Consider the following 24,984-nt stretch of genomic DNA (forward strand, 5'->3'; position numbering starts at 1 on the left):
GGTGACACTCCGCCAGCTTCCCACTCTGATTGGTTGACAGTGCCTCGCTCGGCCGCTCCCCGCCCCCGCTCCTAGAAGTGGCTGTGATTGGCTCAACCGCGCCGCTCCGCCCGCCCCCCCCCCCACGCGGCGGACAGTTGAGCCTTTGACGGTTGAGGCTTTGAAAGCGACGGGGTGCCGCGGGTAGGAGGGGTCACTGCCCAGCCCGCCCGCCTCCTATTGGCTCGTCCCAGCGTAAGCCCCGCCTTTTTCTCACAGCCCCGCCCTCGTCCCCATGGCAGCGCCCTGGGCTCCGCTTGCGGCTCTCCCCTGAGAGGCCCAGGCCGGGCCCTGCCACGGCGCCGCACCCCGGGGGGCTGCGCTGGTACCAGATCCCCCTCTCCTCCACCCGCGTGCCCCGCTCGGCGCTCGTCAGCTATGGCTTCCAGGCTGGCCTCCAGCGCTACCAGCAGCTCTGTGCCCTCAAGCGCCTCCGGGTGGGCCGCCCCGTCGCCCCGCCATCCCCTGGCCTGTTGGAGCCCTGGCCCCGTCTCCCCACCCGCCAACAGCCCTGCCCGGGCCTCCCACCGCCCATGGGGCACCGGTGGAGCACGAGGTGAGCATGGCCCTGGCCTGGGGGCGGGTGTGAGGGGAGCCATGACTCTCCCGTTGGCCCCACGGTGTCCCAAGGCGGCCCCTGTCACCCCAATATTGTCCCTGCGGCCCCTCCCTGTCCCTCAAGGAGGATCCTGGTCACCCCCATGTTGTCCCCATGGCCTTCCCTGTGCCTCAAGGGGGTCCCCGATCACGCCATATTGTCTGCACAGTCTTCCCCATGCCCCAAGGAACCCCCTGGTGACCCCCATGGTGTCCCCATGGTCCTCCCTGTGCCCCAGTGGTGCCACTGGTCACACCCACGTTGTCCCCACGGCCCTCCCCACGTCCCAGAGGGTTCTATGGTGACCCCTGTGCTGTCCCCACAGCCCCCCGGCACCCCAAGAAGTCTCTTGGCACCAGGAAACGTGTGAGCAGAGGGCGGCGGCTTCCTGGCACCGCTCAGCCCCGTGCCAACCAGCAGGATGTCGCCAGGCGGGGGTCCCCACCGTGCCAGGCGGCACCGAACAGTTCCAGGCACATCTCAGCGCTGCCAGAGGTGGCTGTGGGGTCCCTGGGGGGTGAGGCCAACCGTGGGCAGCACGCCATAGCCGGGATGGTGCCGCAGCAGGCAGGCAGGAGGTTTGGGGGGCACCCGCCAGGGACCGCGAGGGGACGGGTGTCCCCCACAGACAGTGAGGACGATGACCTGATCCCACTGAAGGACATGCTGCTGGCAGGGGACGAGCCCCTGAGCCCTGCGGACCACCAGCAGGTAGGTCCCTGCCCAAGAGTGGGTCCCCAGGCATCGAGGGGGGGTCCCTGGGAAGTCCCAGCACCCACTGGGACCTTGCTCTGTTGCCCAGGTTGCATGCCCACAGCTGGATCCACTTGCCAACAGCCTGGATTCACTAGTCCGGGAGAAGAGGTAAGGCTGATCTGGGCACAGGGGGCGTGCTGAGTATCCTAGGGTGCCCTCTCCCTGTCCTGACCCCCGCCCCTGCCAGGGAGCAGAGCCAGGCGGGCACGCCGCATGCTGGCATGGCGTGGGTGCACGTGGATGACGCCAGTCCCTGCGAGTCCCCGGATGAGGATGCCCAGCTGGCCAAGGAGCAGAGGTACCCCTGCCAGCCATGCCTGGGGTTGGGAGGCTCCACACGGTGCCTGCTCTCTGCCCGACACTGCCCTCCTGCCCGCAGGGATTTCCTTGCCCGCTTCACCGTGAAACCCGAATTCATCCCCGCTGTCCACCCCGGGGAAAATGTCTTCTGCGCCCGCCTGGCGCCAGCACCCACCCTGGACACCCATGGGCTGGAGCCTCAGAGCACCTCAGAGAGGTTCTTCCTCTGGTGAGCGCCGGGCGCAGGGCGGGCAGGATGTATCAGGGTGACAAGGGGGATGAAGGGGATGCAGGCAGAGTCCTGCTCACCCCCCTGTCTCTGCCCCAGTGACTCACCTGCCTGCCAGGCGGCTTTCGTCCGTGATGGGGGCCTCAGCCTGCTCTACCGCTGCCTGCCAACCTGCCCGCTGCCCGTCCTGCGCTGGCTCTTCCAGGTAAGCCACTGTCGCGGGAGGGTGCCCTGTTCTCCTGCAATGCCACCCCGGTCACCCCCTCTTTGTTTTGGCAGCTAATGACTCTCTGCCCAGACACAACCAACGCTTCCCAGACATTGTGGGAGATCTGGCTGAGCACCAGTGGTGAGCACAGGGCAGGCGCGGGGTTGCCTCGCCGCGGTGCCCCCCAAAACCCACCGGCACAGCCTCTGCCTGCTCTCACTGTCCCCTCGCCCGCAGGCGAGCCCTGGTGCCCCACAGTGCAGGAGATCACCCAGGCTTTCGCCCGTCTCGGTGCTGACTTGAGCCCTCTGTGCCGCCGGCGCCTGCTGCCCCCTGAGCTGTGCCCCACAGACGAGAGGTGAGCCCCGGTGCAGCGGGCAGGAGGGTGCTGCCCACCCTGCCAGTCCCCCACTGACCCATTCTGCTCCTTCTAGGAGCCTGGATCCGTCCTGCCCCCCGAGACAGGCAAGCCCTGATGCCACCAGCACACTGGCCCTGGTCACACAGCTCGGTGACATCTGCAAGGTGGGAGCCCTGCTGCTCGTGCTGGGGATGCTACGCCTTCATTATCTCTGCCCTGCTAATTAAGCAGGCGACGCTGATGCCAGCTCCTGGAGGGGTGCCGGCTGGGGCTGCCACTGGCCGTGCCAGCCTTGTCCCTGCCCCGGCAGGAACATCACTGCGGTGGGTTTCGGTGACTTCGGTGACACACCACCTTCCCTCTCCAGTTTCTGGCACTGTGCGTGGTCACCCAGCCGTGCCGCTACACCGACGGCGCCCGCCTGTCACTTGTCACCCTCCTCACCTTCCTCGGCCTCGACCGGGCACTGCGCTGCCAGCCTCTGCCCGAACTACAGCACCTCCTCCACTGCCTGCTGGAGGGCATCCGAGACTGGTGGGAGCAGGTACCCAGGGCAGTGGGATCCCCTCGCTCCAATGCCCTCCCTCCACACCCCGAGGGCTCTGCCCGCACCTCAACGCCTTCCCTCTCTCCCCAGCTGCCTGCTCTCTGCCTGTCCCTCTGCCAGCTTTCTGGGCACCACCACAACCTGGTTGCCCTGGTGCAGCTGCTGCCGGATCTGACGAGCAGGGGCAGGTACAGCCTGGCCCACAGCACCACGGTCGGGTGGGATGCTGGGCAGAGCTGGCAGCGGTGGCTTGCCAGGCATCCTATGTCACCCCTTCCCCATGGACTGGTGACGGTGAGCCTGGCGGGAGCTGGCACGGCCCTGCGGCACTGGGCCAAGGCCGAGCGGGCTGGGATGCGTCTGCCTCTAATTCCTTTATTCCAGCCGGTTGCGCAGACACAAAGCGGGCAGGATCCAGCTGCCAGCACCACCGCCCCTCGCCATGGGTGTCTGGAGGGCACTGTGGCCACGCTGGCAGTGTGTGGATGTCCCATCTCTGCACTGGGGGATGGCAGTGACGGGCACAGAGGCGGGGACGTCTGTGTGGGCATGCGACGGATCCTCTCTCACGCTCTCCCTCCTCTCCCCAGGGAGCTTCGTCGGCGCCTGAGCCTTCATGCCATGGCCTCGCTGCTGAGGGAGCCACTGGGCACCGTGCCACCCGCTGGGGTGCACGCAGAGGTGGGTGCACCGAGGCGGGACCGCACCAAGGCTCCGGCACCCACCGTGAGCTTCAGCACAGGGTGCGGGTACCCTGACACCCGCTCTCTCTGCAGCTGCAGGCGCTGGGCCGGCTCCTGGCGCTGGCACAGCCAGACACCCTACGACGCCTGGTGCTCACCGGGAAGGAGCCGAAGGACGCTGACTGGGAGGTGGGTGCTCCCCTTGCCGTGAAATGGGTGCTGTAGGGCACCCCGTAATGTGCCTGCGCCCCTTTTGGTGACCCCCCTGCCCGTTCCCACCTGCAGACTTGCTACCTGAGCTACAGCCTCCTCCTCCTTGCCAGCAACGTGGTGGGCACCGAGCAGCCGTCGGCTGAGCACCGGGTGAGCACTGGGCCCTGGGAGGGGGACCTGGGGAGACCCGGGGGGGGTGTGTCCTGCCATGTACCTGACCCCCCGGCTGTCCCCTCAGGGCCATCTGCAGCAGCTCTGCGCCCAGCTGGACCGGCACTTCGGGAGGGGGCTGCGCGAGGGCCCCCGGCACCTCTTCCGCACCCAGCTCAAGGGCCTGACCACCCTCCTCTACGTCAAGTGGCAGGAGATGCTGGCCTAGGGCGGGGGGGGAGGGGGTCCCCGTTCCCACCCACTGTCCTGGGGTGCCCCGGGCACCCCTTTACCCAATAAACACCCCTGGCTCCTCCTGCACCTGTGGGTCTGTTGGCGTGCCCAGCGCGGGTGGCCACTGGCACCCCAAAAGGGTGTCGGGGGTTTCTGCCCCCTGCTAGGCTGAGCCCAGGCCGGGGTGAATGGGGCTAGGCCAGGCTGAATTGAGCTGAGCCTGGCCAAGCTGCGCTGAATTGGGCTGGGCCAAATCGGGTTGACATGAGCTGAACCGGGCTGACCCAAGCCTGGTTGAGCTGAACGGGGCCAAGTCAAACTAGGCTGAGCTAAGCTAGGCTGAAGTGAACCGAACCGGGCTGAGCTGAGTCTAGTTGAGCCCAGCCAGGCCAGCTGGGCCGGGCTGAGCCGAAACGGACCCAGGCCGAGCGGAGCCGGGTTGATCCGACCCGACCCGACCCGATCCGACCCGACCCGATCCGATCCGACCCGACCCGATCCGACCCGGCCCGATCCGACCCGGCCCGATCCGACCCGATCCGATCCGACCCGACCCGGCCCGATCCGACCCGGCCCGATCCGACCCGACCCGACCCGATCCGACCCGACCCGACCCGATCCGATCCGATCCGACCCGACCCGACCCGACCGGAGCCCCCTCCCGCGGGGCAGCCATGACGTCAGGGCTAGGGCGGGGCCGAGCGGAGCCGCGCGGCGCGCACCCACCGCCGCCCCGACCCGCCGCCGCCGCTGTGTCCCGCCGCCCCGGCCGGGCCGCCCGCCCCACGCCGCCGCCGCCGCCGCGCCCCGAGGTGAGTGCGGCCCCCCCCGCCCGCCCCCGCCGGACCCGGCACGGCCCCCCGCCGCCCCGCCCCGGTATTGTTGTGGCGGAGCCGCGGGGGCGGGGGGAGGAGGGGGAGGCGCTTTGTTCCTCCCGGTACCGGGGATAGGGACCGGCACCCCCGGCGGCATCGCCCCTCCCCACCCCCGTTGCTGTGGGGGACGGACCTCCCTCCGGTAACGGGGACCCCCCCCCCCCCCCCGCGCCCCGATCCGTCGGTGCGCAGCCCCCCCCCCCCCCCCCCCGGCGTCGGTACAGGCAGCCGTTGTCGCCGGTGGCGGCCCCCGCACTGGGTAGCGAGGTGCGCCGGGAGGTGTCCCCACCCGTGGGTCCCCCTTCGCCCGGGGATGGCACTGCCGCGGGCCATGGCACCCCGGGACGGCACCGCCGTGGGGACCCCACCCGGGACGGCACCGCCGTGGGGCCGCGGCAGCCGGGTGCCCCGTGGGACCCCCAGGTGTCCAGCACCAAAACTGGGGACCCCAGGGACCCCGTCCTGCCTGCAGCACCCCGGCCATGCCCATGGCACCCTGATGGTGCCTGGCACACCCTAGCCCTGCTTTTGGCACCCCGGCCATACCCACAGCACCCTGGCCGTGACCGTGCCGCCCCAGCCGAGCCCGTGGCACCCTGACCGTGCCCATGGCACCCCGGTGATGCCCATGGTCCTCTGGCCACGACCATGGCACCCTGACCGTGCCCATGGCACCCTGGCTGTGCCCACGACACCCCGGTGATGCCCATGGTCCTCTGGCCACAACCATGGCACCCTGACCGTGCCCGTGGCACCCTGGCTGTGCCCATGGCACCCCGGTGATGCCCATGGTCCTCTGGCCACAACCATGGCACCCTGGCTGTGCCCGTGGCACCCTGGCTGTGCCCATGGCACCCTGACCGTGCCCATGGCACCCTGACCGTGCCCACGACACCCCAGCGATGCCCATGGTCCTCTGGCCACGACCATGGCACACTGGCTGTGCTCATGGCACCCTGACTGTGCCCATGGCACCCTCGCCATGACGGTGGCATCCTCGCCATGCCCATGGCACCCCAGCTGTGCCCATGGCACTCCGGCCATGCCTGTAGCACCCCAGCTTTGCCCGTGGCACCCCGACAGTGCCCGTGGCACCCCAGCCATGCCTATGGCACCCTGACGGTGGCCATGGCACCCTGGCCATGCCTGTGGCACTGGCAGCCCCCGCCCCCCCCACTGCAGGCAGCTCAGCTGGAGCATCCCCCATTCCCACACCCGCGGGGGGCCCATTCCTGGCCCCCCACCCTCCCGGAAATCCTTCCCCAGCCGGTGTGGGCCCCCCCCCGGACTCCCCCTCCCGGCTTCCTGCTTCCCGCCGGGCAGGGCAGAACAATTCCCAGCCGCCCGCTCGCCCGGCGGCATCCTGCCCAGCCTGGGAAGGGGGTGACGCAGCAGGGGGCACCCCCCCCCGGGACACCGGGCAGGGCCGGGGGGGTCCTGGGGCAGGACGTGAGTGAGGTGGGGCCGCCTGGGTGGGGTGGGAAGCAGAAGGGCCTGTTTCCTTCTCCGTGGCCCCCCTGGTGACTCGTCACGGCCGGAGGAGGGACCATGGCAGGGGGAGGCAGCGAGTCGGGGACCCGCATGTCAACCCCCCACCCCACTGCGTGGGGTGACCCCGGCCTCGTGATGTGCGGCCCTCAATGCCCGCCTTGTCCCTGCGCCGCCCGCGTGACGCCGTCTCCACTGGTGTCAATGCCCCGTAACCCTAACGGGGGCCGGGCGTGTCCGTTCCCCCCCACCCCACCAGGCCGTGTCCACCCCCGCCTCCCCGGCACCATGGTCCCCCGCCGGCTGCTGGCCCTCGCCTTGCTGCTGGCCCTCACCACCACTGCCACCGCTGCCACCGCCCCTGGGTCCTCATGGAGCGCCGTGCCCCGAAAAACTGTTCCCTATGCGGGTGAGTACCATGTGTGTCCCCCCCCGGGGGCATCCAGGGAGAGGGGAGCAGGTTGGGGAAACTGAAGCGCAGCAGGGTGGGCGCATCAATCCCGTCCCTCGCGGACATGGAGGTGACACCCTGGTGGCGTCTCCACCTTGGGCAGCTTCTGTCCCGCTCCGGCCCCGAGCTTGTCAGCACTGTGGGGACCCTCCCGGGTCAGTGGCCCCAAAACTGGGGGTCTGCAAGAGCAGAGGGGGAATGGGCAGGGACACTGTTCTGCGTCCCCGTGCCCTGCCGTTGCCCCTTGTCCCCATGGCTGTGCCGTGTCCCCTGTCCCCATCCCTCTGCCATGCCAGCACCCCGAGACGGCATCCTTTTGCCGTGCCAGCACCCTCTGTCCCTCTGTCCCTGTCCTGTGCCAGCACCCTGCGTCCCCATCTGTGCCTTGTGCTGTGCCATCCCTGCGCCATGCCAGCACCGGCGTCCCTGTCCCTTTGCCATGCCCTGTGTCCCCATCCCTTTGCCCCATTCCCCTCTACCTGTGCGGTGGCAGTGCCCCACGTCCCCTGTCCCTGTGCCGTGCCAGCATCCCCGTGCCATGTCCCCTGTCCCAGTGCCGTCCCCATGCTCGAGACCCCCATCCATTTGCCGTGCCAGCACCCCACGTCCCTGTGCCGTGCCAGTGCTGCGTCCCTGTCCCTGCCTGGGGGCCCTGGCGCCTCCCCCATCAATGGGGCCTTTCTGCGGGGCCTGGGGGCGGGCAGGGGGACGTGGCGGGGGGGACGCGGGGTCTTGCCAAAGGCCACTGTGTTCGCCGGGCTCCACCAGCGCTTGCTCTGGTGACAAAGAGCCTTTTGTGTGGCACCGGGGCCGGGGGGCTTCCGGTAGGGGTGGTGAAGGCCGGGGGGGGGGACTACAGATCCCCTGGGGGTGCCAGTGGTGCCCATCTGGGGAGGGGACAGCCGTGGGGCTGGCAGTGGCCTTGCTCTGATGTCCCCATGTGTGTCCCCCCTGCTCAAACCCCGCAGAGCTGAAGGATGCGGCCAAGCGCTTCTCGCAAGGGGGGATCTCGCACTACCTGACGCTGACGCTGGACAAGGCCGAGGCGTTGCTCTACGTGGGTGCCCGCGAGGCTGTCTTTGCCCTGGCCACCGGCACCGTGGAGCTCAAGGCGGCGGTGAGGTCCTGGGGGGGGGGGCATTTTTTTTTGAGGGGGTGGGTGTGCGTTTGCAGCCCACTGACCCTTTTTCTGTCCCCAGATCTCTTGGGAAGCCCCCGTCGACAAGAAAGCTGAGTGCATCCAGAAGGGCAAAAACAACCAGGTGGGGGGGCATGGGTGCCATGGCGGGGGGCATTACAGGGCACCCCAGTGTGCCCCCCTCTCACCGCCACCCCCTTAACCAGCTGTTTCCTCCCCCAGACCGACTGCTTCAACTATGTGCGCTTCCTGCAGAGCTACAACAGCTCCCACCTCTACGCCTGCGGCACCTATGCCTTCCAGCCCAAGTGCACCTACATCGTGAGTGTGGCCCCCAGGGGAGCCCCTCCCCAAAACCTGTCAGCCCCTGGCGCCCCCCTGCCCCCGGGGATGAGGTCCAGGGCAGCCCCTCCCTGTCCCCAGGAGGGTGGTCCAGGGGTGTCCCTGTCCCCAGGAGCATCATCCGGGGGTGTCCCTGTCCCCAGGAGGGTCATCTGGGGCATGTCCCCGTGCCCCCACCCACCCCTTTGTCCCACAGGAACTCTCCGGCTTCACCCTGGACCAAGTGGCTTTTGAGGACGGCAAGGGGAAGTGTCCGTATGACCCCACCAAGGGACACACCGGCCTCATCGTGGGTAGGTGGCACCACCAGGCACCCACTGCGGTCTGGGGGTGCCCACTGCGCCCCCCTGTCACCCCCCCTCGCTAAACCCTTGCCTCGCAGATGGGGAGCTGTACTCGGCCACCTTCAACAACTTCCTGGGCACGGAGCCTGTCATCCTCCGCAACCTGGGCCCCCACTACTCCATGAAGACGGAGTATCTCACCTCCTGGCTGAATGGTAGGGTCGGGGGGACGTGGCGAGGGGGACGGCGCGTGCACCTCCCACCCCAGCACGGCATTACCATTCCCTTTCTGCTCCCTCCTCCGCAGAACCCCACTTTGTGGCTTCAGCTTACGTGCAGGAGAGCGCAGCCAGCAGCACGGGGGATGACGACAAGGTTTACTTCTTCTTCAGTGAGCGGGCGGTGGAGTACGACTGCTATGCCGAGCAGGTGGTGGCACGTGTGGCACGCGTCTGCAAGGTACGGGGAGGGGACAATCCGTGCTGGAGATGCCGTCCCGGCGCAGCTTCGCTCCAGCGGTGAGCACGGTGGCATTCTCTTGATGCTGGCTGGGTTCCCAGGGGGATGTCGGTGGTGCCCGCACACTGCAGAAGAAGTGGACAACCTTCCTGAAGGCTCGCCTGGTGTGCTCGGCGCCCGAGCAGCAGCTCCACTTCAACCGCCTCCAGGCAGTCTTCACCCTGCCGGGGGCTGATTGGCAGGACACCGCCTTTTTTGGGGTCTTCCAGGCCCGCTGGTGAGTGCGTGGGGATGTGGCAGCACCGGGGTTCCCCATGACCGGTGGTTTCTCCTAAAAACCTGCCCTGTCCCTTGCAGGGGGGACGTGGATGTTTCGGCTATTTGCCGGTACCACATCCTGGAGGTGAAGAAGGCATTTGAGGGGCCCTACAAGGAATACCGGGAGCAGGCGCAGAAGTGGGGCCGGTACTCGGATGAGGTGCCGAGTCCCCGTCCCGGCGCAGTGAGTGCTGGCACCAGGGGTAAGATGGGAGAAGAGGGCGGGGGATCCGACCGTGGGCCTGATGGTGCCTTCTGTCCCCAGTGCATCACCGACTGGCACCGCCAGAACGGCTTTGCCAGTTCCCTCGAGCTGCCCGACAACACCCTCAACTTCGCCAAGAAGCACCCGCTGATGGATGAGCCCATCTTGCCGCACCGCGGGCGCCCGCTCCTCCTCAAAAAAGACGCCAACTTCACCCAGCTGGTGGTAGACCGGGTGCCCGGGCTGGATGGCACCATCTACGAGGTGCTTTTCATCGGCACAGGTACCTCTGGGGTTTGGGGTGGGGGGGGGAAAGCCGGGGAGGGGACCACGGAGCCCTCCTGGCCTGGGGACATCCCTCACAACCCACCGTGACCCACAGGTGACGGCTGGGTGCACAAGGCGCTGAACCTGGGCACTCGCGTCCATCTGGTAGAGGAGCTGCAGGTTTTTGAGCCGGCGCAGCCCGTGGAGAGTCTGGTCCTGGCCGGCCGGAAGGTGAGTGGTGCCATGGGGAGGGGGCTGGCACCCAGGCTGTCACCTCGCGGTGTCACCTCACCGTGTCACCTCACCCATTCTCCCTGCCCTTGCAGAAGCTGCTCTTTGCTGGTTCCCGTTTCCAAGTGGCCCAGTTGCCCCTGGCTGACTGCGGCCGCTACCAGTCGTGCACGGACTGCGTCCTTGCCCGGGATCCCTACTGCGCCTGGAGCCGCAATGCCAGCCTCTGCATCCGCACCGAGGGCCTCAATGGGTACGGGGGCTTCCCCAGAGCAGCATGGGGGGGGGACACATGACACCCCAATACGAGTTGCCACCCATCACCTCTGCTGTGTCCTCCCACAGGTCCCACCTGGTCCAGGACGTGCTGAGCTCCGACACCCGTGCCTGCACCCTGCCGCAGGTGGCCAAGCAAGGTGAGACACTCCCCCCCCCAAAGTGCCACATGGAGCCGGGAAAGGGGGAGTTCACTGAACCCCTCCCCTCCTGACTCGGCCGCTCTCCCGCAGGGCCTATCACCCCCAAAAACGTGACGGTGGTGGCGGGCACTGACCTGGTGCTGACGTGCCGTTTGGGCTCCAACCTGGCCCAGGTGCTGTGGACCTTCGAGGGCCGGGCGCTGGCAGCCGAGCAGGCACTGGTGCTACACGACACCCGTCTGCGGGCTCTGGTGGTGCCAGGAGCTGGGGCCCAGCACAGCGGCACATACCGCTGCTTCTCGGAGGAACAGGGTGCCCAGTTGGGCGGCGAGGTGTACCGGGTGGCGGTGTTGGCCGGTCCCAGCGTGCCGCTGGAGACGCGGGCACCGCTGGAGAGCCTGGGGCTGGTGTGGGTGGTGGCGGTGTGCCTGGGCGCCCTGTGCCTGGTGCTGGTGCTGGTGGTGCTCTCGCTTTGGCGACGGTTGCGGGAGGAGTTGGGCAAAGGCTCCAAAGCCATCGAGAGCACCCTGGTGTACCCCATCGAGCTGCCCAAGGAGCCCCCTAGTCCCCGCTTTGTGCCCAGCGCTGCCTCTGACTCTGACGAGAAGCTCTGGGACCCGGCCAGCTACTACTACTCGGACGGCTCGCTCAAAATTGTGCCAGGTCATGCCACCTGCCGTAACGGTGGCCCTCCTGGCGCCACCTCCCCGCCCAATGCCATTCCCGGGCAGCCCCTCCACTCACCCACCCGCATCCACCTGGGTCCCCTGCGTGGTTCCTCCTCCAATGGCTACATCCGCCTGGCACTGGGTGCCGAAGAGCGGCAGCCCTGCGCTGATTTGGCCGAGGAGCTGCGGCGCAAGCTGCAGCAGCGCCAGCCCCTACCCGACTCCAACCCCGAGGAGTCGTCGGTCTGAGCTGCTGGCAGGCGGCTTCCCCGCTGCCGAGCAGCCGTACCTACCTCAGGGCCCGGCCTGGCACCCGCCGCGGGGACCCCAGTGCTGGCACCCACTGTGGGGACCACCGCCTCGGCACCAGCACCCAGCTTGGGGCTGCCGTGTGAGCGCCAGCAACCATTGCAGGGATGCCAGCGCCCGTCTTGGGGACGACTGCCGCACCGGCACCCGCTTTGGGGTCGGGACTGCCACCCTGGCACTGGTACCTGTCTTGGGGACTGCTACCCCGGCATCCACCTTGGGGCCGGGGCACTGGTATCCATCATCTTGGACACCGGAGCTGCTCTTGGTCACCACGTCCACCTTCGGTACCGTGTCCCAGGCAAGGGACCGACCTTGGGGACCGCCACTGGCGTTGGGGACCTCCGAGCCCCCCCCAGGCACGATGGCCCATCCTGGGCAGCAGCCGCAGGATGTTTATTTGGGACAATTTAAGAACCGATCGGGATTTTCTTCCTGAGAATTTTTCTAATGGCTCCCTCACCCACACCCCCCACACCCCCAGCCCTGGGGAGGACTTCGTAACCCCTTGGCCCTGGCTGTAAATACCCCCCCCACCTGCCTGCCACCCCCCCCCCCGCACGCTGCCCATCTGGGTCCCTTTTGTATAACCCCTCCCCAGTGTAATTTATTTGTTACCAAAATATATTTATTTCCTGTAAATACGTATTTTTATATTAATAATAAAATGGAGCAAAAAAAAAAAAAAAAAACAACAAAAAACGTAAAAGCCAAGTCCATGGGGGGGCGTGTCCGGTGCTGGCTGGGGAGGGTGCGGGGAGGGTGCTGGGTCCCCCCCCGGCCGCTGAGCTCATGGAAAAAGGCCGCGCTCTGGGCTATAAAAGGGCATCGCGGCTCTGTTCCCAGGGTAGGGGGGCCCGGCCGCCCCCCCGGGGCCTGAGGCTGCTGAGGGCTGGCCCCATGCCCGTGTATCCCCCCCGGATGTGGGGGTCAGTGTGGGGCACAGGGAGGCGTGTCCATGGGGAGGCCCTGCCGGGAAGCCAGGCGGAAGCGGCACCCGGGGTCCCGGTGGTGGGGCCTGGGAGCGGGGCCAGGGGCTGCCCGGGGCATGGGAAGCGCGGCTCGGGGGGGGGGGGGGGGTGAGCCCCCCGTGCGGGGGGGGGGGCTGCGACCCCCAATAGCTGGGAGTGGATGAGCCCTGGGTGCCCCACAGCTGGGGGTCGAGCCCTGGGTGCCCCACAGCTGGGGGTGGATGAGCCCTGGGTGCCCCACAGCTGGGGGTCGAGCCCTGGGTGCCCCACAGCTGGGGGTGGATGAGCCCTGGGTGCCCCACAGCTGGGGGTGGATGAGCCCTGGGTGCCCCACAGCTGGGGGTTGAGCCCTGGGTGCCCCACAGCTGGGGGTGGATGAGCCCTGGGTGCCCCACAGCTGGGGGTCGAGCCCTGCCCCTCCCGCTGGGGCCCACAGGCAGCGCTCAGCACTAGGGAGTGGGGGCGCCCTCTGGCGGCGGCGGTGGGACCCTGTGGGCGGGGGCGGGCAGAGCGCGCATGCACCCTGGAGCTCGGGGAGTGGCGCCGTTCGGCTCCTTTCGGCGCCGCTCGGCCCCTCCCGGCTTCCCTCGGCTCCTTTCGGCCCCTCCCGGCCCGGGCGATGGCGGCGGGCAGCCGTTCGCCGCCCGGTGCCTGCTGCCCGTCGCGGGTGGCGGTGCCCAGCGTGCACCAGAGCCTGCCCGAGATGGACTTCGAGCGGGGTCAGGGGGGACCGGGGCGCGGGGTTGGGGTCCATGACCACGGGGATGCGCTGGGCAGGGTCTGGGGTACGGGCGGGGCCGGGGGGTCCGTGCCTGCCTGACGCGACCCCCCCCCGCTGCCCGCAGGGATCTGGTCGGCGGCGCGGGACGGGGACGAACCCCGGGTGCTGCAGCTGCTGGAGCGCCGGGGGGAAGCCAGCCAGCCCGACTTGGCAGGGTACACGGCGCTGGTATGGGGGGCGTGGGTACGGGGGGGGGCGGGGGACAGGCAGACCCCCCCTGCCCACACCCCTGCCTGCGTGTCCTCCCCTCAGCACTACGCCAGCCGCAACGGGCACCTGGGGGTCTGCCGGCTGCTGCTGCAGTGGGGCGCCCGCTGCGACGCCCGCACGCCCGGTGGTGCCACCCCCCTGCACCGTGCCAGCTACTGCGGCCACCTCGCCGTCGCAGAGCTGCTGCTGGCCCATGGCGCAGACCCGGCTGCCGACGACGGGGACGGCTGCACCAGCCTGCACAAGGTGGGTGGCGGGACTGGGATGTTCACCCCCTGTGCCACAGCACTGGGGTTGCCTGTGCTGGGGATGACGGATGTCTCACCTGCAGGCAGCTCAGCAAGGACATCGGGAGCTCTGCAAACTGCTACTGCAGCACAGCCCGGTGTTGGCCAGCATCCGTGATGCCAAGGGCCGGCGGCCCTGCGACGTGGCGGACCCGGACGTGCAGGACCTGCTGGACACCTGAGGAGGACATGGCGGGGGCAGGAGAGCCGGAGACACCGTGCCGTGGGACACCCGTGCCACCGGACCCCATCTCCGACAGATAAAAGCCCCTGGCACTGAACACCGTCTCCGCCTCTCTGTCCCCTGTGCCGGGTGCCGGCGTGGGCTGGGGGTCACCCCTCAGCGGGGGCCTGGCAGCAGTGGGGGGCACAGCACCATTTTTTGGCTGCCAACCCCTCCAATGGCTTTTATTTCCTAAAAACCCCACTAAAAACAGGGCAAATAGTGTTTTGTTGAACAAGGAAACACCCTGCAAGGAGCGTGCGGCGACAAGGGAGCCAGAACCACACTCCCAGCCCTCGGCTCGCCCCGCAGCCACTGGCTCCCAGCCCGGTGAGAAGCTGGGAGCACCGAGGAGGCAGAAGGGCTCCAGCCCTGGCTCTCCAACCCCCCGTGGGATGGTTTGGTGTCGCCCGTGGCAGAGGAAATAACGACAACCGCGGAGCTCGTGGCGCCCGTGCCGGCCGGTGGTCAGCTTCCGAGCTGCGGAAACACGTCGAGACAACGCGTGAGAGGGCAAGGCACGACGGGGAGGAGGGAGCCCAACCGGGTGCCCCAGGGGCTGCCGTGCCACGCCGTGCCCTGCCGCCACCTGGCCTGGCTGCTCGCTGCCGAGAAGAACCAGAGATGGGGACGGCCCCCCCAGCCGTGCCCAGGGCACGGTTCCCAGCTGCGGGTGGTTACCGGGGCTGCCATCCCCGCCCTGCCGCCATGCCAGCTCCCTACCTGGTGCAGCGTTCGGTGCCTCCGGAGCACGGCCCCGCTGCTGGGGATGATATTCGGCTCGATGCTGTTGGGCGACGTGGATGGATTCGGAGTCCCGGAGGCCTCGAGGGGACCGAGACACACACGGGGACGATCGGTCACGGCCCGGGCCCCGCGCACCCGGTGCCGTTACCTGCAGGACGAGGGCGAAGCGGCTCGAGGGGATGGTGGCGGCGGTATCGGCAGTGCTCCGGGGCGAAGCGAAGGGACCCTGCCACGGTGACGGGCGGCGCCCGGCGGCCCCGAGGCCTCCGGTGGGACCTGTCCGGGGGGAGGCGGACGGCGACCGGTACGGCCAGCCCCGGGGAGCGCCCGCGGCAGGACCCGCCGCACCCGCCTTCCTCCCGGGGAGCCAATCAGCGGCCGCTTCGCCCCGTTTCGCTCCGCCTCCGCCCCGATGTCATTCCCCCTCGCGGCCAATCGCCGGCCACCCCGCCTCAGGCAGTGCAGCCAATCGTCGCCCTTTATCCCTTCCGGGGGCGGTGCTTCGCCGCCGCGCTGTAACCACCACCGGGGAAGGATTTAAAGGGGCCGCGTCCCCCCGGTAACCCAGACACGCCCTCCGCGGCTCGCCCCGCCCCACCCCGAAGCACGGAGGAGACCGACGTACAGATATAGATTTTTATTACCCAACTGGCGACCCCCTCTCCCCAACCCCACAACCCATCAAATAAAATGCCACAGTCGGTTTCACAACCGCAGGGGGCAGCGGGGGGGGGGGGGGGGGTGTCACAACCGGGAGGGGGGGAGGCCCGGCCCCCCCCAGGCCCCCCAGGCCCGGCCTCCCCCAAATATACAAATCAAATCTGATGCGAAAAATAAATACAAATTCCGGGGGGGGGTGGGGTGGGTGGTGTTGCATAGAAGAAGATTTAATAAAAAAAGGGGCTTTTTTTGTCTTGGTTTATTATTATTATTATTAATTATTATTATTATTATTTCTAGTATCTCCCCGCGGAAGGACCTAGGACCTGATCGTCGAGATGTGATTAACAAAAATAATTAACCTTCTCCCAATAACTTACAGAGTTCATCCAGGGAACTTGTGCTTTTTTAGGCGGGGCAGGGGACTGATCTCCCTCCACCCCCACCGGGCACGAGGCTCCGGGAACTGGGGGTCCCACGTCCTGCCCTGAGGAGGTCACCTGTCCCCCAGGTTTGGGTGTCCCCCGGTGCTGAGGCGGGGGACACACAAGGTGCTGGCCCCCTCCTGCCTGTACAACTTTGGTCACTAGCTTTGTGCCGCCCCGAAAACCGGATCCTGCACCGCCACACCCCCGCCTCACTGATCCCGGTCCCCCCAGCACAGGTACCCTGAGACACCCCACGGCAACAGGGAAGGCACCGAAACCGCCAGGGGGGCCTGTCGCCGCTGTCCTCAGCACACTCATGACACCGGTGAGTGGTGGAGGGACCAGGGAGGGGGGAGTCTCCTGGGACAGCGGAGGGTCTCGGCCGTGGCGGTACCTGGCTTTGCGCTGGAGACGCTGAGCCCTTCCCCTCGGCCTCAGGCCTGCCACCGAGCTCTCCACCGCCGCGTCCCCTGGTAGCCCGGGCCAGCGGGAAAGGGGAACAGGCAACAGAGAAGGGTCGCGGCATCGCCCCAGTTCACCGGGAGAAGGACGACACGCCGCCATCACGCTGCACCCCAAGCGTCCCCCTCAACTGTCACACCCCAAAAACACCGGAGAGGGGCTGGGATGCCGGTCCCAGGGGGCGAGGCAGAGCCCCCCCCCTCCTCCCCGCAGCGGTGCACGAGACCTGAAGCTCCCTGAGCTGAACGAGCGCCATCGGCGGGGCGGCCGGCAGACAGTTGTGCTGTCTCCACCGCCATCCGTTTTAAATTAATTAAAAATAAGCCAGTCTGGAAAGCAGCAGCAAATCCCGGCTCCGTTTCTCACCGCGCCACTGTCGCCTCCTCTAGCTCAACCAGGCTTCTCCAGTGACCGCGGTTCCCGGCACGGCGTCACTGAGGAGACGCAGAGCGCTTCCTACCGGGGAAAGGGTCCCTAGAACGGGCACGCGAGGTCCTTCCTGGCGCGTGCCGGCGGGGCTAGGGTCAGATGGAGTTTTCCAGGGGGCTGTGGTTGCTCCGGCGGCTCAGGCAGTTCCTCTCATTCAGGAGACTGGTGGTCTCATCAGCGGTGGCGGAGGGTTCCGGTTTCTCCGGTAAACCGGCGTCCAGTTTAGGGGTGTTGCTGTCGGGGGACTGGGGACAACTGTCCATGCGGGAGGCCATCAGACCGTTCTGGTATTCCTGCCGTGTGATCTGTGCCAGGGAGAAAATAAAAAAAAAAGGGGAGTGAGGGGCGGTGCTGGACCATACCAGTGGCATCCCCGTCCCCATGCCGGCGGGCACTCGCCTCACCTTGACGAACTGGAGGTCGGTGAGAGCACGGACGCTGAAGTCAGCCACGTACTGGGTGCCAGTGCTGGCGTTGAGCTGGTTGTTGCTGCCACTGATGGGGGAGGAGACGGAGTCGGAGCGTTCGTGGTAGCTGAGGGAGGCCGAGCGGTTCAGGCTGCTGACATGGGACGGGGAGCGGATCTCTGTGAGGACGGGAGGGATGGGGTTAGCCATGCTGCAGACTCCCTACCCCAAGGAGGGTCCTACGCTGTGCTGGAGTGAGGCCTGACAACTCCCTGCCTGCTGGTTACAGGGTGCTGAGCCCCCGGTGATGCCGGCCCTGTCTCTGCCACGTACCGTGCAGGGAGAGTCCTGACCCACAGGCTCTGGGGACACAGAGCCCAGCGGTGACAGGGAGCAATGGGATCAGCGCACCCCTGTGCTCCCCATTGCTGAGCGCTGCCGTCCCCGAGCTCTGCTGGGCAGCGCCGGGTTTGATCCCTGCCTGTTGCCTGCCGAACGGCCACCAACCGTGGCCAGTGAGTCTGGAGCCACCCCGGTGCCCCTGCTCCACGGCCAGGCACTGCCCAGGGGACAGTCCCAGCCCAAGGACACTGTGACTCCCCAAACCGGTGGGGTTAGGGACAAGGTGGGGGGTTACGGGGACAAGGAGGGCCTGGTGACGTGCTCGGAAAGCTGGGGTGACACAGGAACCGCATGCAGCAGCAGGGAGAGCGGCACCTCCTCACCAGCCAGCCAGCGTGGTGACAGCCACCACACTGGGCTCCCCAGCTGGCGCCATCCCCCTGCTCCTCTGCCACAGCCACGGCAAAGGCAACCGGCGGAAGTCGGGGCGGTTACGGGACATGCAGGACCCTAACACAGCCCGCACCGCAGCAGGAACCGCCTGGAGGCACTCAGTCGCAGGGCAAGAAAGCCAGCGACGCAGGGAAGCAACCAGGACGGCCTCCCGGGAAGAGATGGCGAGTAGCTGGCCCGGTGTAGGGGACAAAATACCCGGTGCTGCACTAATGGGGTGATGGGGACACCCAATACGGTGGGTTAATGCAGTCGTGGTGGGGTTTGGCACGCCATGCAGCCGCGCCGTTTACCTGTCAACCTGGCAAACAATGACCCTCGCCTTGTGGATGGGCGCCAGGGCTGGGCTGGGAGGGCTAGGGCAGAGAGACGGACAACACACACATGCAGAGGACAAGATCAAGAGAAGCCTCTGGACAAAGGAAAGGGCAGCTGCGGGTACCTCTGCCCCTCGTGGTGCCCGTGGACAGGCGCCGGTGACCCCACGACGCCAAACCAAACCGTGACAGTCAGCGTCCGGCTGCTGGCAGAGCCTGGCAGCGACAGGAGGGCAGCCCGAAATCAGGGCGGGGGGGTTTTCAGCCTCTAGGTCAGGCTCAGACCCTCCACCCACTGCCAGACACACTCCAGGTGCAGGTCCCTGAGGATAAGTGCCAGGTGAAGCGCTGGCCATGCAGCCCCCCCCAGCACAGCTCAGGGGGCACTGGCGGGGGCTCAGAGCCTCCAGCATCTCCTATTCCCAACAGGAGGTCTAAAACAGGTCAGAACAGCTCTGCCCATGCTGGCACCCAGGTGCTTGGGGGGTGCTTACCGGATACAGGAGAGGGGCTGAGGGCCATCACCCCGTAATAGGAGAAAGCTCCTGCTTCAAACTTCATGCATTCCTTGCCGGCCTCCACCTCCACCTTGCCCTGCAAGGGAGAAACAGCGTTGGACTCCATAAGCCACATCCTGCGGTGCTGGGCTGGATTAGACCCCTCCCAACGCAGCCCTGCTGGAGTGACACATCACCCAAGGGACCCCATGCCCATGGCTGGCAATGCCACCCTGTGCCCGGGTACCTGGAGGATGAGGATGAAGTAGTCGGCTGCCTTGTTCTTGCAGTAGAGGAAGTGACGTGGGGATTTCTTGTTCTCCTCGTCAAACTTCAGCTCCTGGATGACATCAGAGTATTTGAGGAGCCGCAGCAGGATCTTCTCCGAGATGAAGTTGGGGGTGAAGAGCGTCACCTCTGAGAGCGAGAAGGAAAAGGGGGGTCAGAGCCGCAGTCCTTGTCCCTCTCCCGTCCCTCCAAACGAAGGTGCGTGTCCCTTGGGGCGGTGCCTGCATCTGGCTGGGCCCCATTGACACGAGTCTGTCCCCAACACCAGCCCCAGGTCCCCAGCAAGGCCAGCCCCAGCGTCGGAGACACACGTGCCAGCCGGGGAACAGGGACCGTCCTGGAGGGACAGGGACCTGCCAAGCGCCAGAGGCAGGACTGGCATCCCTGGGCCCTGTCCCTTCTCATTTTGGGGGGGGCAGAGGGGAGGAGAGCAGGACAAGACACAAGTGTCCCCCGTAATTTCTGAACAAGATGGTTGGAGTGACTCTTCCTCAGCGGGGCGGGGACAGAAATGGAACCCAGGCAGCTGCCAGGGACATGGCAGCACACCGAGCCCAACTGGGTCGGTGAGCTGTTGGAGCCGGCACTCTGCAGCCAGACTGAGCCAAGGGGTACCTGGAGCTGCAGGTGGCTTCCCCCCCCCCCCAAAAAAAAAAAACCCCTCACCCGTGGAGAGGAAGCGGTGAGCGGCCAGCAGCAGCTGCGGGGAGACCTTCACCTTCAGCTCGTTGACGGGGTCCTTGAAGGCCGAGAAGTCTCGTTTGTTCTTCTGGTTGCCCACCCGCTTCTTACTGCGGTTGTCAGCTGTGGGGAGCAGGGTGTCAGAGGGGGCTGGAGGGACCCCGGCACGCAACGAAGCGGGGAAAGCGGCCAAGCCCAAAACCTACTGTATGTATCTGACTCATCCAGGATCTCCGATTTGATGATCTCCTCGATGACGTCCTCCAGTGTCACCAGCCCCAGCACCTCGTAGAAGGGATCTCCCTCACCCTCGTTGTTCACCTTCTGCACGATGGCCAGGTGGGACTTCCCTGCGGACAGACGCACGGATGAGGTGATCACCCCTGGGTCTCCTCCCAGCACCCGGGGATGTCACCGGGACCAGCTCTTCCCTCCTCACCACCCTCCTGGACAGGAGACAATAAAACAATTAAAATCTAAACGAGCCCTTGGGTTGGGCACTAATTCCCAGTGTAATGACAGTAATTAAGTCAGTGACAAAGGCTCAAGGCACCTCCCATGCCACAGTGGTGGGGTGTGGGCTTGGCCAGGGAGCCCGTGCCATGTCACTGGCGCATGGCACGGTGTCGGTGGTGCTGGGTGAGCACCTGTGGGGCCGAGGAGACCCTGGCATGGAGGGTGGGGGGAACGACGCAGCCACGAATCGGGTTTCTGCCAGTAGCCCTGACCTCTCCAAATTTCCTCGGCGGCTCTGCCAAGCTAACGCAGGGCTGTCCCATCCTGGAGGAAATGCTCCGGACACCTGGTGCTGCAGCGGCCACCCGATCCCGGAGCCAAAACATCCGGGGGAAGAGAGCCAAGGGCAGGCAGCCGCTGCCTGGCTGGCCCTGGCCACAAGCAGGCAGGACAGAGATGTTTCTCCTGCTTCATCCCAGAATCACGCTGAGCCACCAGGAAAAATTCCTCAGAGGAGGAACATCCACCTCTGCTCTGGGGAGACGAGCCAAGTGGCTGCGTGGAAAACCGCAGCGCACCCACAGGACCGGTATCCTTAGCCTGGGGAAACTGAGGCACGGAAGAAGGGAATGTTCCCTCCCTGACCTCACTTCTGCCTCCTCAAGCACCATGCTCGCCCCAGGCCAGAGGAAAGGTGTCCTGCTCGCTGTCCCGCTCCGGCTCCAGCACCGACCTGCCCTCCCCAACACTATCCGCTATTTAAAGCTGGTGGGCGCAGATCCTTCGTCGCTCAGGAAAAAGCTAATTTTAGGGATGGGCACTGCACAGCTCCCCTTTTTCTCCTTCTTCAGCCAAACTCACACGGGTCAGGCAAAAAGGCGTTACGTAAAATTGTTGCTTGGGCCATGAAAATCCCTTACCCACCCATCTAACCCCCTTGGTGAGGCACAGTGGCTCCTTTGCTGACTGTGTGTGAGGCAGGGAGAGGTGAAAACCCCAGTGAGTCAGGCAGAGGTTCCTCTCCAGGACGAGCAGCCAAGGCCAAGCTCAACGGGGAGCGGCTGGTGGCAAAGCAAACATGCCACGGGGAGCCCAAACCGCCAGAGCAAAGGGCACGGGGATGGCTGCCGCAGCATCACCAGAGGAGTGCGACAGACCCCCCCGACACCACCCTGGGACCCCTTTTGCCAGGATGGTCCCCACACGAGGAGGGAAAGCAGCACCCCGAGCTTGGCAGGGAGACGGGGAGCTCCCTGCAAGGTCACTCCCTGCTCAAAGCTTCACATTGGGCATGCACAGAGAAAAGGAGAATGTCGGGAAGAGGCGCTGAGCACCAGAACAGGGTTCAGAGAGGGACCCCAAAAATAGCCCAGGCAGCAGCTCCACAAATTACCCACCCCTGACCCAGAGAGGCAGCGATGCAAAAATAACAATGCAGGACATGGGCAGCTTTGTAATCGGAACAAGCATGCTTTAAATCCTTTAATAAGGATTCATTGGAGGGAAAGCTGGTGCCAGCAGCCGGGATAACTCCAGCTCCGGAAGAAAGAGGGCTCCGCTTCTATATGGCTGCTTTTTGGAAACGGGGTGGAGCGGGACGGCAGCACACTCCTACGGCGGTTCCCAAACCGACATGAGATGAACTGGAGGAAAAGAATTTGCCAAGAAGGTTTTTCACTAATCAGGGCAGCTCCAAGACAATGAGATCCCGCCATCATTGCCACAACCACAAACGATGCCGAGCCTTGACCGAGGGGCATTGTTCCCATGCCGATATTTTTGGGTGCCAGGGAAGCATGGTGGCAAAGGGAGGCAGGAGCAGAGCTGCTGTCTCCTATCAACCCTCAAAGATCAGCCAGGCTTGGACCTACCAGCTCGCAAACCCCCGCCTAAGCTCAAGCCGAGCTCTTGCTGCAGGAGGAATTATTAAATCTCCTAGATCTTGGCACGATTCGCCTCCAAAACGTCCCCGACCACAGCAAACCGCCTGGCTCTCGCGATGCGCCCAACCCTCTGCCGGGCCAGCGTAACAGGAGCAGAGGAGAGAGCGGGGTCACGCATGGCTGGGGGTTGGCCTGGCATCACCCGGCACAGCTCCTCCAGAGCCAGGCTCTTTATTTCATCCCGGCCCAGTCCCGTGCCAGCAGGAGCTGCAAGAAGCTGGGGAGAGCAGGAGGGTCCCCGGCCTGGTCTGGCAAAGCCCTGAGCAGGGACCCTAGGCAGGTCAAATCCTACCTCGGAGCTAACGCAGCCTTTCCTGCTCCCGGTGGGATCAGCCTCCGGTGAGCCCGGGATCTGCTGCTGCTGCTGCTCCTCCTCCCAGCCCTCCTCTCAGGTTTAGGTGCCCTGATATCGTGACCAGGAAGCAGCGCAGGGATGGGGGCCAGCACCCAGCAGCGCTCACCGGGCCCAGAGGAGGGAGCCAAGCCCAAACCAGGGAGCCGAGCAATTTTCCAGCAGTTATTCAAGGGCCTCCGGGGCCAGTAATTAAAAACAAGGAGCAAATAAACACTCCCAAAGTGTTTCTCAAGGCTGGCACTGAGCACTGGTTGCTCTGCCACCGATAAAACAGAGGCTTCTCCCTCCCCGGTGTGGGCGCAGTGCCGTTACACGCCAAACCCCGGAAATCTGGGGACAGGCAGCTGCCCTGGTTCGGTGCCGCGCTGCCGATCCCCAGCATGACAGCCCGGTCCCCTCCAGATCGCGAGTGCCCGAACCGTGAGGACAGCAGGCAGACGCGGAGGGCAAAACTCCCCAGAGTAAAACTCCCCGGCATCCGCCGGCCTCCTCCAAGGGGAGGAAGCGGCACCACCCTGACCCTCTCACCCTTTTTGAACTCCTCCAGCATGGCGTCCAGCTTGGTGTCATGGAAGACAACGTGGACGGGGTGGTTGTAAAATTTAGTGATGGTTTTGAGGGGGGTACAGTCATCCGGATCAACGAAAGCCAGGTCCTTGACGTAAAGAATGTCCATGATGTTGGAACGCTCGTCCTCGTAGACAGGGATGCGGGTGTAGCCGCTCTCCATGATCTCCGACATGGTGTTGAAGTCCAGGATGGCGTCGCTGTTGATCATGAAGCAATTCTGCAGTGGGGTCATCACGTCCTCCACTGTTTTGGTGCGAAGCTCCAGGGCTCCCTGGATCATGTTGAGCTCCTCCCTCACCAGGTCATTGTAGGGTTCCGTCACCTTCAACATCTCCACCAGCTTCTCCCGGTTGTAGACGGTGCCAATTTCCTGGCCCAGGATGCAATCGAGGAGCTTGCTTATAGGGTAGGAGAGGGGAAACGTCACCAGCATGAAGAATTTGGTGACCATGATGGTGTTGGCGCCCACGGCCAGGCCGTGGCGGGAGCAGAGCGCCTGGGGCACGATCTCCCCAAAGATGACGATGCCGATGGTGGAAGCAACCACGGCTCCGATGCCGGAACCGATGAGGTCATCGAGAAGAATGGTGAGGGTGGTGTTAACCAGCACATTACCCAGCAGCAGGGAGCAGAGCAAATAGTTCCCCTTACGGCGGATGGGTTCAATCTTACGAGCGTAACGCTTCTCCTTATCGGTGCCACAGTTCTGCACAATACGCAGCTCCATGGGATCCAGCGCCATGAGGCCCAGGTTGAGCCCGCTGAACATCCCCGACAGCACCAGCAGCCCGGCGATGAGAATCACCTGCAACCAAAGAGGCAACAACGATTTTTTCTCCTCCAACACCACAATACGTCCGTCGGGGCCTTGATGAGGTAACCAAGGTTGACCGGGTCGGCGCTGGGTGCAGAGAACGTAGGTTTTGGCCTGCTCGTCCTTGCGTAGGGGCTGGACCCGGACCCGCAGCAGGGCTGAGGTGTTGCGGGCCTCAGCCGGGCCGGGCTGCACCAGCAGGTCCTGGGAGCGCTCGGGGCAGGTGCCGTTGGGAACCGAAGAGTTAGCGGCGGGTCGTAGTTCGGCGAAAGCCACCCGTTCGCCGGTACGAGGACCCAATCCCAGCCCGTAGAGACGAAGCAACACCTCGCTACCCTCCGTGACACGGATGGGCCCGCGGGCCGGAGCCCCCGCCGCTGGCTTCGTGCTCTCTTCCAGCCGCATCCCCAGGATTACGCTGTCCCCCGACGGTACCGCCCCACCGGGCAGCGCCAGCAACAGCAACAGCGGCGGCAGCAACGGAGGAGACGACGGGGCCCCCCCACCGCCCCCTCCGGCCCCGCCGGGGCCCCCCCCGCCGCCGCGCCGCCGCCCGCCGCCCGGCGCCATGTTAGTGTCTCGCGGCCGCGTCACACGCCGCGCCACGCCTCCCGCCCCCAGCGGAGAGGGTTCGGGTACGTCACACGCCACACCCCTCCGCCCTCTGGCGGCTCGCGGCCTTAAGGGGGCGATGGCAGGAGTGGGCCTGATAGGGTGAGGCCCGCAAGCGCTGTGGAGGGGAAAGGGCGGCGTCACCCGAAAGGGACGCGGGGGTGGGGCTGCGAGGAGCGGGAGTGTACTCGGAGCGGGGTGAGGGGTGCACGGGCGTGTCACCTGGATGGGGGCGTCTGTTAGGTGGGGGTGTGCCCACTGGGGAGGGCGGATGCATGG

The 24,984-nt window shown here is 66.1% G+C and overlaps 4 protein-coding genes across 5 annotated transcripts; 3 read left to right on the plus strand and 1 right to left on the minus strand.

Moving 5' to 3' along the window:
• Positions 1 to 275: 275 nt before the first annotated feature.
• Positions 276 to 4,426, plus strand: FAM178B (family with sequence similarity 178 member B). Its single transcript, XM_075736555.1, has 15 exons — positions 276 to 595; positions 963 to 1,348; positions 1,440 to 1,501; positions 1,581 to 1,691; positions 1,773 to 1,922; positions 2,022 to 2,127; positions 2,202 to 2,271; positions 2,368 to 2,488; positions 2,565 to 2,655; positions 2,859 to 3,035; positions 3,129 to 3,226; positions 3,629 to 3,719; positions 3,815 to 3,910; positions 4,007 to 4,084; positions 4,173 to 4,426. Exons 1-15 carry the CDS (start codon positions 418 to 420, stop codon positions 4,311 to 4,313), a joined length of 1,956 nt encoding a protein of 651 aa, XP_075592670.1. The 5' UTR covers positions 276 to 417; the 3' UTR covers positions 4,314 to 4,426.
• A 572-nt stretch (positions 4,427 to 4,998) lies between these two features.
• Positions 4,999 to 12,460, plus strand: SEMA4C (semaphorin 4C). Its single transcript, XM_075736444.1, has 15 exons — positions 4,999 to 5,130; positions 6,941 to 7,090; positions 8,101 to 8,249; positions 8,332 to 8,394; positions 8,493 to 8,591; positions 8,809 to 8,905; positions 8,995 to 9,111; positions 9,204 to 9,355; positions 9,457 to 9,632; positions 9,713 to 9,857; positions 9,939 to 10,161; positions 10,261 to 10,376; positions 10,472 to 10,629; positions 10,722 to 10,792; positions 10,886 to 12,460. The coding sequence occupies exons 2-15, from the start codon at positions 6,970 to 6,972 to the stop codon at positions 11,710 to 11,712; spliced, it is 2,514 nt and encodes an 837-aa protein (XP_075592559.1). The 5' UTR covers positions 4,999 to 5,130; positions 6,941 to 6,969; the 3' UTR covers positions 11,713 to 12,460.
• Positions 12,461 to 13,283: 823 nt separating this feature from the next.
• ANKRD39 (ankyrin repeat domain 39) lies at positions 13,284 to 14,302 on the plus strand. Its single transcript, XM_075736605.1, has 4 exons — positions 13,284 to 13,462; positions 13,589 to 13,692; positions 13,777 to 13,980; positions 14,066 to 14,302. Exons 1-4 carry the CDS (start codon positions 13,363 to 13,365, stop codon positions 14,201 to 14,203), a joined length of 546 nt encoding a protein of 181 aa, XP_075592720.1. The 5' UTR covers positions 13,284 to 13,362; the 3' UTR covers positions 14,204 to 14,302.
• A 1,524-nt stretch (positions 14,303 to 15,826) lies between these two features.
• On the minus strand, positions 15,827 to 24,695 carry CNNM4 (cyclin and CBS domain divalent metal cation transport mediator 4). 2 transcript variants are annotated; one of them, XM_075736445.1, is made up of 7 exons: positions 23,238 to 24,693; positions 20,162 to 20,305; positions 19,941 to 20,078; positions 19,234 to 19,403; positions 18,984 to 19,083; positions 17,375 to 17,556; positions 15,827 to 17,275 (listed from the first exon to the last, which is right to left on the minus strand). In XM_075736445.1, exons 1-7 carry the CDS (start codon positions 24,661 to 24,663, stop codon positions 17,066 to 17,068), a joined length of 2,370 nt encoding a protein of 789 aa, XP_075592560.1. In that variant the 5' UTR covers positions 24,664 to 24,693; the 3' UTR covers positions 15,827 to 17,065. The 2 variants fall into 2 exon arrangements, with proteins under 2 accessions (XP_075592560.1, XP_075592561.1); XM_075736446.1 differs by lacking the exons at positions 15,827 to 17,275; positions 17,375 to 17,556 and adding an exon at positions 18,401 to 18,528 and having other exon boundaries at positions 23,238 to 24,695.
• Between the last annotated feature and the right edge of the window lie 289 nt (positions 24,696 to 24,984).

This window comes from Balearica regulorum, chromosome 27 (genome assembly GCF_011004875.1).
Source record: "Balearica regulorum gibbericeps isolate bBalReg1 chromosome 27, bBalReg1.pri, whole genome shotgun sequence".
NCBI classification, from domain to species: domain Eukaryota; kingdom Metazoa; phylum Chordata; class Aves; order Gruiformes; family Gruidae; genus Balearica; species Balearica regulorum.